Below are 15,714 nucleotides of genomic sequence, written 5' to 3'. Positions count from 1 at the left end.
TAAGACTTCCCACCCCATTGCTACCCTCAGGCACTGCTGGTATGGTAACTGTCTATGCATCCTCATTGCTTTCTGCTATCAGATGATTTGGAAAACACTATACCTTTGGCATAAGGTTATCACAAAAACTGAAATATACACACACAGATCCAAAGTTCTTTAGATCAAGCATTTTCCCCATACCAATGTGACCAGACACTGATCCCTGGCAAAGAGGGCAAGGGTAAGAGGTGTCCTCTGCCCCCACCCCTGCTGTAGTCTTTGATGGAAGCAAGAGCCCCAGGAAAGCTGCATGCCCTACAAATCCCAGGAGGCTCTCTAGCATAGTCTGACAAGCCGAAACAGAGCATCGTGTGGCTTATAGCTATTTTGTAAATACAACCACACTTCCATGTTAAAGCAGGTCAACGTATTTCATTAATCAGGTAAGGATGTTACTTTGAGAGCTCTTCTACCTGTTTCACAAAGACAGAAGTTACTTTCATAACATACGGCCACACAAAACAATCGCTAACACGCATTTCTACAGAGCCCAAAAGCATCACTGGACATTGGCTTAGACCAGAAGTCAAGCCATGTAGCAAAGTGGTGGAAGTCATGGGCACTTGTCTCTAACACTTAACAATGACACCAGATTGGGGGTGGGGGGTGGTGTCCTTCTCTCAACTCCTGAGCTAGCAAAAGTTCATGTTCTTCTGACATATTTTGTAGTTCCTCCAGCCTCCTCCTAGATTCCGTGATGAATTTCATAGCCAGCAAGCTGTGGATCTCAGAGGTCTGAGGGCTGGCTGTAGTGGGTATACGCAGCATAGCTAAGAGAAGCTCCTGTCTGCTATACGACCATCTGCATAGAATCATAGAATGGTTTGGGTTGAAAGGGACCTTAAAGATCATCTAGTTCCAACTCCCTGCCATGGGACAGGGACACCTTCCACTAGACCAGGTTGCTCCAAGCCCCATCCAACATGCCCTTGAACACTTCCAGGGATGGGGCATCCACAACTTCTCTGGGCAACCTGTCCCAGTGCCTCACCACCCTCACAGTAAAGAATTTCTTCCCAATACCTGATCTAAATCTACCCTCTTTCAGTTTAAAGCCGTTACCCCTCATCCTATCAGCACATGCCCTTGTAAGAAGTCCCTCTCCGGCTCTCTTGTAGGCCCCCTTTGGGTCCTGGAAAGCTTCTGTAAGGTCTCTCTGGAGCCTCCTCTGCTCCAGGCTGAACAACCCCAACTCTCCCAGCCTGTCTTCATAGGAGAGGTGCTCCAGCCTCTGATCATCTTCGTGGCCCTCATCTGGACTTGCTCCAACAGGTCCATGTCCTTGTTATGTTGGGGGCCTTAGAGCTGGAATGCAGTACTCCAGGTGGGGTCTCACAGAAGTGGAGTAGAGGGGAAGAATCGCCTCCCTCAGCAGCCTGCTGGTTAACTGCTTTTGATGCAGCGCAGGATACAGTTGGTGGGCTGCAGGCACATATTTCTGGATCACATAGAGCTTCTCATCCACCAACACTCCCGAGCCTTTCTCCTCAGGGCTGTTTTCAATCCATTCTCCACCCAGCCTGTATTTATGCTTGGGATAAAAAAAGTTTCTAAAAGGTGGTTGTAGGCCATCACAGCTCACTGGAGATGACACAGTTGGAAGAGTCCCAGTAACTTAATCTATCCCAGTCCCCTCTGCACACTGCAACTACAGCCCCAGACACGAGGCTGCTTCAGGTCTCCAGTATCCCCCCTCCACCGCACTATTTCTTCTACTACATGCTTTAAAAACAGGTTATCACCAGGAACAAATGCCTCCCGAGTATGAAAACCAAACTTTCTGATGGATGACAACACAATTCTGAATATTAGCAAGAGGCCAATATGAAGGGGCAATACAGAAGTTTCCTATAAATATGCAGTCACTCAAGTACCTAACAAGTCATCCCAGCTTGCAATAGTAGCCTAAACCAGCAACCATTTGGGGTGCAACAACCAATACCCACAAATCAAAGTCAGGGATCCACAGAAGTCTGCATGGTCCAGTCTACAGGTCCACAGAAGCCCCATACTTAAAAATGAAAAGGAAAAACAGAAGTCCTGTAGTTAAGATAAGCATCACTTCAATGTAAGCTCGCATTAATGGCTCCTATAGATTTCTATGTATTTGGACAGAGAAACAATTAACAGAAAACAATGTGTCAAGAAAGAGGAAAGGTATGCTGAGAAGGTAGCATGTGAGTTTTCTAGACCAAAAGCCTGCTGAATCTACAGAAGGACACCAGCACACCCTAACATGGACAGTAGCTTCGTAACTTAGATAACATCCAAAAGGGCAGCAGCTGCTATATGCAGTCAAATGAAGGCTACAGATTTAATTATACATCCAATGCAACAAAGGACTGAAGAACACCTACCTAGAAGCCACTGGCACATTATTATAACCCTACACACTCCAGACTACATAGTTGAGGTTGGCCTCCTGGTTGCTGCTCACACTGGGCAACTATGAGTTCAGTAAGAGAACTATGTGAGCAAATAAGTGAAAGTGTTGCATGAATAGCTATCTACTCCTCACATAAAAACAGCCTGACTCTATTACTAAGAAGAAAAAAACCCCACCCAACACCTAATAAAAGGTGTCCCAAGAAATGTTGATTTGGATTCGTTTCTTACACATGCATTCAATCCCCTATTAGGCTTTATAACAAGGCAACTGCTTGCAAGGATAGTTTTAATATATCTTCCCTCCTCCCCCCCCCAAGTTAATGGTGGGCTACAGTTTTCAGAGTGATTTCCTGTTTGCATTATATTCTAAAAACCCTGCTCATTTGCTCCACTAAGAGGCATGTGCTTGGAAGTGGTTTTGATGGCTTTTAGTCACATCCCCCTTTTGATTGCCACAACACCCAAAGCATCTGAAAATAAGTGAGCTATTTCAAGTTACATTCCCTTCCTTCCCTGCCCACATGTACTTGGCTACCAGTTTGGGACACAAGATCAGAGGGAGCTTCAGGCTTCAGAATACTACAAAACACTTAAAAAAGAAAACACATTAACACAACTTCATCTTCCTTCCCCTTGCTTAGCAAATTTGTATCTGTTGGTGTTAACCTATGTCTCAAAAGGTCTCCTACCTATTTTTCATGTCCTCATTGCCACTTTCCATGGCCTCAACCCAGCAGTCAGTACCTGACCCACCACTGCATCCAGACTCTTGGAGCGAGCACTAGCCGCTGGATGAAATGGCAGCACGCAGGTGCAGATTGTGTTGGCATCTCTTGCCTTCCCATAAGGCTGTCTCGTTTCCCCTTGCTTGGTACAACAGCTTCACTGCTTGCCTCTGTCATCTGTCTCCTCCCTGCAACAGATTCTACAGCTGAGCTCATGTTGTTCCTTTTCCCCAGGCACCCAATAACTCAAGACTTTTCTGTAGCACTAGATGAGCGCAAGTAGAAGCTGCAAGAAGAGACACTGATGGGGCCTCAGTCTTGCATGGCCGGGTTCAAGGCTGCAACCAAAAACAGTCGCTGTGGGAGGGGAACACAGAGGCCGTGAAGCAGCACGCTTGCAGTAGAGGTTTGTGGCAGTAAGCAGCATCACAGCCTTTGCAACAGTCTGAGGCTTGCTCATCAGAGCAATAGCCTAAGAGCCACTTTCTACTTGTCTAGTGAACAAGACAAAAAAATCCCACACACCTAAGCGAGTTTGAGGAGAGATGTGTTGAGTACCATTGCTTTATAAAAATCAGCTGGGCTGGAACTAGCCAACCCCTTGGAAATAAGCACATTTTGTTTCCCTCCCTCCACACAAGAGCCAGTTGCATAAAGTTGGGTCAACATGTGGCACGCATATGATTCAAATGTAACATTTCCTTGAAATCAGCAGCAAGCCCAGAGGATGATCTGCACTGCTGATAATGTCAATTTTTTTCCCCATGGCTGTCATAAAAAAAACCAGAAAGTCTGCTGATCTCTTGAGACATAAAGAGCAAACCTCATTCTACTGATTAGCTTTCCACAGATTTCACTGAAGCAGGTGGTTTGGGTTTTTTTTTCCACCAAAAAAAAAAAAGTAAAACCCAAGACATACACAAAGGTCTCTGACAGCAACTATCCTCATGAAATAACCTCAAATGAATGACATAACTGTGTGCAGATTCAGACCCTCATCTCCAAATCACTTAGTAGAATTTCCAAGAATCAGACAAAGACAATCAAAGGATGCTGAACAGCTTCCACACAAAAACAACTAAGCAGGCTATGCTCTTCAGTCTGGAAAAAAAGTGGCTAAGAAATAAAGGTCCTTAAAATAATAAGGAAAACAGAGGGTGAAAAAGGTCATGGAGCTACTATTATTCACCATTCCCTCCAATACTGGAGCTGGGAGGCAGGCAGAGGTTGAAAGCATGTGAGATGAGATGGTTCTTCACGCAACATGCCCTAAAATAGCGCACCTCTTCACGGCAGTGTATCGTGGATGCTAGGAGTTTTACACTGGTTTGTTCAGCATGTTCACAGAAACTCTGGATTAATTTCTCAAGTACAAAAGCACCATTTCTGTGTCAGTAGGTTACAGGGCTGCGAAATGCTGGAAGCCGGGAGACTGTTCTGGTGCACTGTCACTACATCCTTGCCCTCATTCCTGTACTCCTCCCAAGGCACCGGACTACACGTACACCTTTCTCCCAATCCAGTGCTGCTGGTTTTATGTTCTTTATGCATAAACTAAGTGGATTGAGAAAAGAATCATCAAGACCACTTCAAGTTAACATTTTTCTATTCCTTTGCCTACCATGAACAAGAGCTCATAACATCTCTCCTATTATTGCCTGAGGAACAACTCATTTATGCTTTTCCTTCAATTCTTCTCCAATACAACTGGTAAATCTGAAGAGGCAAATCTCTGCTAGTGACACCTTTCAAGGCTGGTGACTGAAATTAGTTCAGAACTTCTCCAAGAACAGGACTAAAGTAACTAGCTTCTTATTCACATTACTTTTATAACATGTGAAGGGCTGTTTATAAAAGCATGGAGCTTTACAACTTCATACATGACAACAAAAAAGGTACTGACATCTAATTTCAGCAGGAATTTTGGGCTGCACTCCCAGCATCTAAAGCTGGCACTTCCACAGAAGGCCCAACACCAGTAAGAGCTACTCATTTCATAAAGAAAAACTAAAGCGAAAAAGATTTAAGATATCAGGCAGCATGAATAATTAACGAGGCGAGACTAAATTTACATGCAAAAGACACTCAAAAGCTACACCAATAGCTTTGGCAGGGATAAGAGTACCTTTTTTTAATGAAAAAAAAATAATCTTTCATAGGTCAAAAACATACTTTGGGATTTCTATTACTTCCTAAACTGAGGTTGCATTCAAAATGAAAAGTTTTCAGAAGCCGCAGTTTTCACCAAGCAGTCCCTTGGCAGCGGGGTTTTTATTTAGACTATCAGTGAGGAACAAGATCGTGCAATTACATGTGAAACGAAGAAAGCAGCAGCTTCAGGGCTGGTGGTTTGAACAATGGGTTAATCTATCATTGTGCTTTGAGTAAGTTCAGCCACGCTGGCATGCGGCCTAAGTTCTACCTGCAGAGATACACCACCATTCCCAGACGCGGCTCCCCTCCCACACGTGCAGGCGACAGACTTCCAAAGATTCCACACCCAGTTTACTTTCCAGTAATAATGCTGTAATGAGTAACAGCTGGGCTCAGAGGACAGTACTCTACCTGGCCACGCTTTACCTGGAGGCCGGTGACAAGTGCTTTGTCCTAGGGCCTGTCCTGCTTGACTGCGTTGTCAGTGACCTGGAGGAGGTGTTGCAGCAGGGGATGAGACCCACCTGAGGGCAACCGCCAACACGCCAGAGGGCAGGGCTGCCACCCACAGAGACCTAGGCAGGGTAGAGGAACGGGCCGACAGCAACCTGAGGAAATTTAACAAGCACAAATAGTCCTGTACCAGGGAAGGAATAATTCCCTGCACACTGGTACAGCCTAAGGACCGCCTGGTTGGAGAGCAGCTCTGCTGAAAAAAAAACATGCATGGACAGCAAGTTGAACATGAACATGACCAGCAAAGGTCAACAGCAACCTGAGCTGCATTAATAGGAGCACAAGCAATGGATGGAGGAAAGTTAATGAGTGCTGAGTAGAAGAGGATAATCAATCACATGGAGATACTGCATCCAGTTCTGGGAGCTCCAGTACAAGACAGACATCGAGAACCTGGAATGAGTTCAGTGAAGGGCCACCAAGATGGTTGAGGGCTGAAGTACCTCTCCAGTGAGAAGGGGCTGAGGGAACTGGCCATGTTGAGCCCAAGAACAGACAGCTTTGAGGGAGACATAGCAGCAGCCTGTCCCAGAGGTCATTGAGAAGACAGAGCCAGGCTCTTCCCTGAGGTGCAGGGTGGGAAAACAGGAGACAAGCAGCTTAAATTGATACAACAGATGTCCTCACCAGGTATAAGGAAAACAATTCTCACTAACAGAATAATTAATCCTTAGAACCAGTCACCTGGAGAGGCTGCACAAACCACATTCCTAGAGGTTTCCAAGACTAGACAAAACCCTAAACAATGTGGTTTGAATTCAAGAGACCTTGCTTTGAGCAGAAAGCTAGACTATAGACCTCTTGAGACCCCTTCCAACCTGAATGGTTTTGTAATTCTGTGAAAGGACACGTCACAACACTGGACAAAGAGGTTGCACCATGATTAAAATGACTCCTTAAGTAAAAATTATAGCTGAGGGGTGCCAGACTTTGGCAACTGAGTGCTTGGAAAAAGGTCTTCAGACACCTTTCTAGAACTGCAAATAAAGAGATTTGGTGGCTGGTTCCCAAAAAAGTGTTTTGAACCAAGCAAGCTTTGTGTGTCTTGTAAGATTTCACAAGTTTTGGTGTCATTGTTAGTGACAGGGTCAACAACCCACACTATTCCAGGCTGGTGAGCAACATGTTCTAACAGTGCCATACAACCTCATGGTGACAATGCCAAATTTCTTGCACGCTAACAGCTGGTTTAAGTATTAGAACATTTCTGAAAATGTTAAGGGATCACAGATTGTGCCTTCCTCTATCCTACAAGATCAAAACCTAGATATAAACCCAGATTTTTTTCTAATCTCAGTCACAGGACAACGGAACAAATTTGGATGAGGGCAAAAGTTTGGAGCAAACATTTGTACTGATCAGATAGTTGCACTGAATCTTTTCCTTTTTTTAACCCTTCACTTAGTTATTTCTCCCACTGAATATTGAAGGAAAATAAGATATAGGCCCATAAAGACAGTCTCCAAAGACATAAAGGTTCTGTATGTCTTAGTTGGAATGGCCACGTTTAACACTTAAAACTCACTGGTTTTCTATACGTCGGCATTAGAGCCCATCACAGCCAAAAGCAGTCCATACTCCAACACAGAGGTCTAGACAACTCACTGAATCAAAGCTGTGTGCCTCAGATGAGACAACATATTAAGTCTCGGGTCCGAGTGGATGCTTCCCTCCACTCCTCATCCTGCCCCCTCCACAGCAGGATTAGCCAACAGCTCGCAAACCGTGCCCTGAAGTCACTGCAACTTACTACTCAGCACGTTCAGAGAAGCCAGCAGTCGTTCCAGCTTGCTTCGTATTCCAGACAAAAAGTGTGGCACTTTAGCACCTTTTTCAAACATTGCTCAGCCAACCTTCCTGCCTCTGCCATGCGAGCCAAAGAACCACCACCCAACACCACCTTTCCTGAGCAACACCTTCCCTGCAGCACAAGCCCAAAATCTTCCACTTCCTCCAGGTGGCCAAGGTGGTAAGTTGAAAGAACAAGAGCAGCAACTTTCACACCCCTGAACTGCGTCAGTCAAGCCAGCTCTGACCTGGTAAGTCTTCCAATTTCTCTGAAACAAGAGTACTAACATTATGTCTAGTTCTCGTGGTTGGAAGACCACCTTCCATACCCTCTACGTGCTTACCACAACAGAGCTCTGACCTCACCGCCAACATCTCTATTCCCTACTCAACCTACTGCAATACAAGCTTCCTAAAGAAAAAAAGCTGTGTTCACTAACGCGATGTTACTTTTCTAAGCCTACGACTATAATAAAAGCACAGTATCTTCAGCAGGGACATCTGGATATTAACTCTTACATTTTTTATCAACATTTTTAAATATCATTAATCAAAAAATTGATAAAAGCATCACTATCGACTACTTTTAACAAGATCCCAATTTAAGTAAAAAAAATGCTGTAGCATAACTCTCAAATAAAATTACTTACCCCGTTAGATTTTCCCCCTTGTTTATAACAACCTGAAGATGCTTATCAGCACTGCTGTAGCTAACACACTCGTATGAGTAAATCATTCCAAGTGAGAAATATGCTTATTGCATGTTTATCCAAGGACCTTTACTCCCACACCCTGTATTTTAAACACCTGCAAAAGGTGTTTATTACCACATATATACCTGTAAATATCACCCCCTATAAATCACAGCATAAGCCAGTAGGTCATCTTAAGTGGATGCATCTGCATTGCCCCGGCAGCTGCTCTGCCCTCTATCCCATAGTTAGAAATCAAAAGCAGCAGGTAATCAACATTCAACCTTTGTTTGCTGTGCATAATTCTTGATAAATCTCTCCATTTCTCATTGCAACAGAACTAACAGAATTATGCATGTGTGGGAATCTCTCTTCAGAAGGCTTCTGACACTGTCCTCCTGGTTTCAGCTGTGAGAGAGTTAATTTTCTTCTTCGGAGCTGGTACAGTGCTATGTTTTGGATTTAGTATGAGAATAATATTGATAACACACTGATGTAAGCATTACTTAGCAACAAGTCAAGGACTTTTCAGCTTCCCATGCTCTGCCAGTGAGCAGGTGCACAAGCAGCTGGGGGGGAGCACAGCCAGGACAGCTGATCCGAACTAGCCAAAGGGATATTCCATACCATAGAACGTTACGGTCAGTATATAAACAGGGGGGAGCTGGCCGGGAGGTGCCAATTGCTGATCAGGGACTGGCTGGGCACTGGTCAGCAAGTGGTGAGAATTGTATTGTGCATCACTTGTTTATCTTGGGTTTTAGTCCTCTCTTTTTATCTTCCTTTTCATTACTACTATTATGTTTTACTTTATTTCAATTATTAAACTGTTCTTACCTCAACTCACTGGTTTCACCTTTTTCCAATTCTCCTCCCCATCCCACCAGGGAGAGGAGCAAGTGAGCAGCTGTGTGGTACTTAGTTGCTGGCTGGGGTTAAACAACAACATCCCTACAACTGATTCATAAGGTAACTACAACCAATACTACAACAGCAAGTGAGAAGTTGACCTTGCGATCTCTGCCAGGTAACAGTAATTACCAACCTACTGTCAAACTAAAGAGCTTTATTTCATAGGGTTTGCAGGGACCACCACATCTAGCATTGCATCACCTTTGTGTTTATTAAATTTGAAGACAGCACAAGGCTGAAATGGAGTGCAAACATATCAGAGGACATAACGAGAGCTCAAAGGGACCTTAAGCTACAGAAACTAGTCTGGAGAAGCCTCATGGGACATTCCCAGGTGAGACTTAAGAACAACTAATTTCCTAGAAATAAGAGTCTTGAGAGGAACTTAAAACTCTCTCCTTAACCCTCCCTAAAGGTCACGGGTCTTCAAATACATAAAAGTCTGCTGCAGAGAACAGACTAACATGTTCTCCATTCTCCTGCCAAGTAGGACTAGTAATAATTAGTGAAAAGTACAGCTTAGTGCTTGATGTGGCACATTGAGAAGGCAACAGAAAACAAAGATCCCTACCAGATATTCCAACACCTAGCAGGCAGCAGATAATTTGTGCATGCTTAGCATTCTGCTAGCATTTTTACAGCTATACATTATTTTTATGGCATTACAGTAAGCTAGGATTCTTGGAGGAGGCTTGAGGTGAAAGATCATATTTCAATACATTTTAAACCTCTTTACCGTTGATTCATCTTTCTCCTAGAATCCTTTTCACTGTAGCTCAGCTCAGTCCTGGATCTCCCTTTTACATCTTGCTTTCTAAGAAGTATCTGCTTAGTATAATCCTAATTTACTCCTAATTGCAATTGTGTCGTGTTTTTCTTCTCCTTTCTTAAAACGCACAAGCTCCCCACCTGCCCTCTTCATATCCTTGGTATTCTAGAATAAGCTGCATCATAAACAGGTACCACTCAGCATGACTGGCTTTTACACTGCACCTCTAGTTCGGAAAAACACACACAACAAATAAACAAAAAACCACCCCAGGCAACCTGCCTGTTTTAATCAAAGACACGACACAAGCTACTACAGATCCTCAAAACAGTTATGTGCACAGTAAGATTTACTAATATTTACCCACAATGAGAATCAGTCTCAATTCTTTTAAAGAGACTGAAAGTTGTTTTACAAAATATGCAGATGGGTAGAGATGGTTCAAACCTTTCTTGCATTGACAGAAGTTTCAGTGCAGAACCTGCACTCACATTGCAACCGATCCAGAAATCCTTTTCCATTACTACTTGTGCTTCGAGAACCTAAAACATCTGAGGTCTCAGCGTAACTACGAGACTTGGGTTTTCATTTCCATGAAAAAGCAAGGAAAAGCAACCCTAGTTTAGTAACATCCTTTTGCCTTTGGAAGAGCTAAATCAGACCTCCCTTCCCACGCATTTCTGTCCTCAAAAGCAGCTTTCAAGTCACACACGTTCACAACGTTTTTCTTGCTTCTCTGCTCACTCAACAGGTTCACACTCCACAGGCTAGGCTTTTAGTCTACCTTTTCTGTTACAAAGTTCATCAACACTCTATCTGTTTATCTGCTCCATACAAACCGATAAGGAAATAAGCCCACAGAAGATAAGTAGGAACTCTTCAACAGCTACCTTTCTGCTGAGCCAGCAAGTGCTGTTTCTGGCACCATCTGTGTCCTGAAAGTCTGTTCTCTAGTGCTTTATTCACTAAACATGGAGAAAATGTTTGGAAAGAAAGTATCTTGAAGCATCTTCTACACTGAGGAAGCTAGTTTTAAAATGTTTTTAGTTTTCAAATGTTTAAAAAAAAAGGGAAAAAAAGGGTGACATTTCACATAACAGCTCCTTCTCAGAAGAACTCTAAAATAAAATCTGATCATGCACATGTCCTTCATATTACTGAATTGACATAATAACATCTATATGCAATTTATGTGCAAGCAGAATAAACTGAAGATGCATTCCAGAAGTGATGATGCTTTTGTGGAACTTGCGCACTCATCCAGGGTCCTCAAACCCAGACAGTCCAGTGAGGGAAGGGAGAAAATCCAAATTACCTCGTGGATGAGTTTATCCTGGATAAACCCCTACTGGTCCAGACTCCAGTTTCAGTCTGAGGCAAGTCGTAAATTTTCTTAGTTCAGATGCTGCCTTCCCTCCACCTCCAGTTCCTCCTAATTGGGCAAGAAGTCTAAGAGTACCCAACCCACAGGTACAGAAACCTGCAGAACCTTGCCAAAAATGTTCTTGTGAAGTTAAAATTAATTAGCAAGCAAGTTTTGTACAAACTTAACCTTGAATGCCTTGGAATACATTAGAATTTTGAATTTTATCTTTTACAGCTGCACTTTTAAGAGTCAGCTCTTCAGGATAGCAACCTTGTGGTTTTGTTTCAATATTTGTTTCAATAACTCAGCAGATTATAGCAGGTCATTATCTGCCTCTTTGCTACCGCTTAGCCCTGAATGTGGTCTAAAAGGGTTATCTTCCCTTTTTTACTTATGCCATTATGATCTGATAAGTACACAGAGAACTCTAAGATTACCCAAAGGACGCAATTACAAGTCCAATTGCTATGGCAGGTTGTAAAAGTCAGTATTTTGGTTCAGTAGCTTCAACCTATGTGAAGGAGAAATCTAATTGGAACATTTTTCTCCAAAAAGGCAGACAGAAAAGGAAATAGTAAACCTGAGTTTGTGTACTTGGTTTACACAAAGTCTTATTAATAAATGCTTGTTACGCTGTGCCCATTTACACCCACTGTTTATTTCCCAATCTAGATGGAATAACTATGGGTCAAGTGTCCTACCTCACATGCATCTTCCAAGGGTTTCCTTAACACTAAAGTTCAATGTATTCTCTTTTCCGTGTTACTAAAGGCACTAGGACTTTACTAAACAGGCAGATATGCCACTTAGAAAGATAAGAGGGTACACCAATGAAACAGTTTCAAGGTTTTCACAGGAAACTCATTTACTGCGGCATTTCATGAATCTTAAGAGCCAGCTCCCATCTGCATGGAGAGCAAAGCACATGTATCACCAGTGGTGCACCTTCCTCAGCTGATGTATTGCAAAACGTTCTCAATTCACATTAAACTTCAATTTATTCCCCGAATGTTTTTCTGGTTTTGAAAACCAGGAGGTAATACTATACTCTGGGGTGCTCCAGAGTAGGAGCTACTACCAAACTCTGTTACGCTTCACACACAAACACTTCAGCTACATTACTGCGGGATCAGCATCCCTACCGCTCTTTCCAGACCTGCTTTCCCCAAACCCTACGAGCTGCATTTGAGAATATTATGGATGCCTTCCTTATAATAAAGGGGTTTCGTGGGCAATTTGTTATAAGCCAGAGACCATCTCTGTTGGGCATGGATGTTCACAGAGACACTTGCTAAGTCCCAGTCCCACATGGCCCAAGATTACAGGTACCACTGCGTGACACCAGCAACAAGAACAGCTTCAAAGCACTGAACTAGAGGCACACACACAAACTGTCATGGGCATGCCTGTAGGCTGTGTAAAATGCTTGTTTTCTATAAAGAAAAAAATTAAAACACAACAATTATTTCAACAGAGCTTAAGAAAACACTTTTGCAAAGAATGACAAGGTAACTCTCCTAATAATGCTTATACTGGGGGGGGAAATTTCAGAAGAACACTAATCTTCTGTTCTTTTCACATATCCTCATGTCACTGTAAAAAAAGGTGTCAGAGTACTAAGTGTGTTTTGTATTTCAGTATCAAATATACACAAGGGCTGATACACTGAACAAACCTACAGACCGCTTTTACCAGTTGTTTTTGGTTTGGTTTTAAGGATTTCACACCCATTAGAAGTAGTCAGTCTTGATTCAAGCAATTAACAAAGTAGTGATGAGGCATACAGATTGGCACAGAGGGACTATAAGAAACAATTTAAGTAAAATTGCTCCAGCTGCCACACACACACACCACCCCCTCAGAAAACATTATGCAAGAACACTGCTTCAATATAAATCCTTCCCTGTATGCGCAAACCTTAACTCTCCCTACCGAGCAACTGGTTGCAAGAAAGACATGTTTTAAAGAAGAATCATCCAAAACTTTCTTAATAGCTCAAAGGAAGCTTCTGCAAGGTCTTTTAGCATCAACAACAACAACAAGAGATACCAGATCCCAAGGTAAGCCTGACAAAAGACAATTCCCTGATTAATTTAATCATCAGTTGCTGGTTTTTGTCATTAGCACTCACTTTTTTGAGAACATACAAAACTTACCTGCGTAGTGCAGAAGTGACAGACCACCCGCACTTACAAAGAAAAACTTTAGGAAGTTTGTGGACAAACCACACTCTGCAAGCAGCCCTGATATCACAAGAGAATACAAAAGTATTGCAGAAGTTATTTTGGGGCCTCCAAATTCTGTGACCAAAGGTTCAGGTCTGTACAAGCAGCTTCAGGACATCTAGGCAAGGCTGAGATTATGTTAACAGGGACAATTTTAACTCTTCCTTGGCAACATTAAGACACCAGTGTTTTAAAAACATGGGCCAGAGGGAACATCTGTCTGAGACCAGATGTCACCACAAACAGCAGCAACAAAAAATCAGGAAGCAGATGCAGATACAAGTATGTAGCTATTAATGCTTGTATGTTACAGGTAAGGAGGGATGAGCAGGTAAAAGAATTTTGATGTACTCCGCTCAACAGTGCTCACACCCATGTTTATTTACATCTTACCGAATCATGTGCCTCTGATCTGATATTCACTATTCCTACACAAAATCCTCAGAGGCATTTTGTACCAAAAAATAAGTTAATCCTCAAATCGGTCACCCACCCTCAACCATTTCTACTACTACTCTTCCCAAAAGCTTGACAAAAAAGCAGTTCCAAATTTGAAATAAAGGGTATCAGATGGATACAGTTCAACTGAGGGGAGCACAAGGTTTGGGAAGTGCGGAGAAAATGCTTATACGGAGTGCAGAGACACAAGGACAGACCGAAGCCATGAGGGGTGGTGTGTGCTGATGTCTTACAGAAACCCTGCGGTTGACAGCCGAGGTTGGACAGAGCAATGCCTCCGCTCTTCTCCAAAGCTAGGAAGCAATCGGGGCCGTGCAAACAAAGAAGTAGCTGCAGATGGAAAGTCAGATGAAGGCAGCAGACCAAACCTGCTCAGAGAACAACGCTACCCAAACCTGAGCTTTATCCTCTCAAACCCTCCACCCTTTAATCTCCCTCAGGCAACAGAATGAATTACTACTAGTAAAATGCAAAGACAACATTTTAAACACATACAAAGTAGAAAAACAATACAGAAAACAGATCCATTCTCACAGTAGCCCATCTACTGCAAAAATTAAAACACTATTTGTGGAGTGTAAACAGCAAGTATACAATATAAAAGTGAGAGCCAATAATTGTAATAGCATGAGCAATTTGCCATAATGCCACCACTACAGAGGAGCAAGGAAAAACAAACAACCAAGACAATATCAAAGAAGGAGGATCAGCATTAAATTTCTGCTTTTGTGAAGGTCTTGGCCAAGCATTTAAATACAAACTTGTATTAAGTTTACCGAACTCATACACCAGACACCAGCAAGGTCCAAAATGGACACGCTTTCAGTCGAAGAGAGTGACTGCATCAGGAAGTCAGCATTCACCAAGGAATCCATTTCAACATTTTTTATGGTTAACTCTGAGAGCAGAAATGAAGGCAGTTATCTGAATTGCTTAGAAGGCTCTATTGTTCCCTCTTCCAAAGGATTTTTCCCCAGAACAGAATGGGTGGTGTCTGCGCAAAGCAAGTGAAAGGTGGGGGAAGGGGAAGAGAGTCTTGTGGATAAAGAGAGAAACAGAAATACAGTTTTAAGCACAGATACCAATTTTTAAAGTAACTTCCTACCTCCCACTGCAAGTGAGGCGGGATATTTCTGATCTGAAGCTTCCGACTCCTGCAGATAAAGAAAATAGTTAAAAAAAAACAGAAAGAAAACATTATTGCAAGATAGACCATACATAGCAGCGTCATACATTTAAGCATCTGTCGTACTAAGAGGGGCAAAACCAAATACATAATTCAAAAAAATCCCAACAGATCGCTGGGGGGGAATGTCAGGTCAAAACCATTTCAAGTCCAAAGAGCTGTTACAGAAATACTTGTTACACATTTGACAGCTGTTACATTTCATGAAGTCTCCACTTTTCTTGAAGATTATTTCTATTTCAGCTTTAAGGCCTTCAGTATCTAATTCTCTCCACTATAAATGGGTGTGATAATCCCGTGTATTTGTACTGGGTTCCCCTCCACACAATTTAATTATTATTTTTTTTTTAATTCACCAAGATGATACTTCAGGATTCTACATCCCTTGGAGGAAAAAAAATCTAAATTTGAATTAATACATTTGCTTTGATACTAAGCTTTTCATTAGCCTAATAACAGACTGGGCTGATGTTCTCCATCCCTGATCCGGAG

General features: G+C 42.6%; 1 protein-coding gene across 1 annotated transcript in view; it reads right to left on the bottom strand.

Annotated features, from left to right (window-relative positions):
* Positions 1–15,714, bottom strand: part of IGF2BP3 (insulin like growth factor 2 mRNA binding protein 3) — a 113,972-nt gene that overhangs the window by 73,389 nt on the left and 24,869 nt on the right. Inside the window, exon 3 of the mRNA XM_080382181.1 lies at positions 15,142–15,190. Within this exon, the coding sequence (XP_080238307.1) occupies positions 15,142–15,190 (49 nt within the window). The remainder of the gene's footprint in view (positions 1–15,141; positions 15,191–15,714) is intronic.

Source organism: Falco punctatus (genome assembly GCF_963210335.1).
Source record: "Falco punctatus genome assembly, chromosome: 4".
Taxonomy (NCBI): Eukaryota; Metazoa; Chordata; class Aves; order Falconiformes; family Falconidae; genus Falco; species Falco punctatus.
This window is presented reverse-complemented; position numbering and strand designations above follow the sequence as displayed.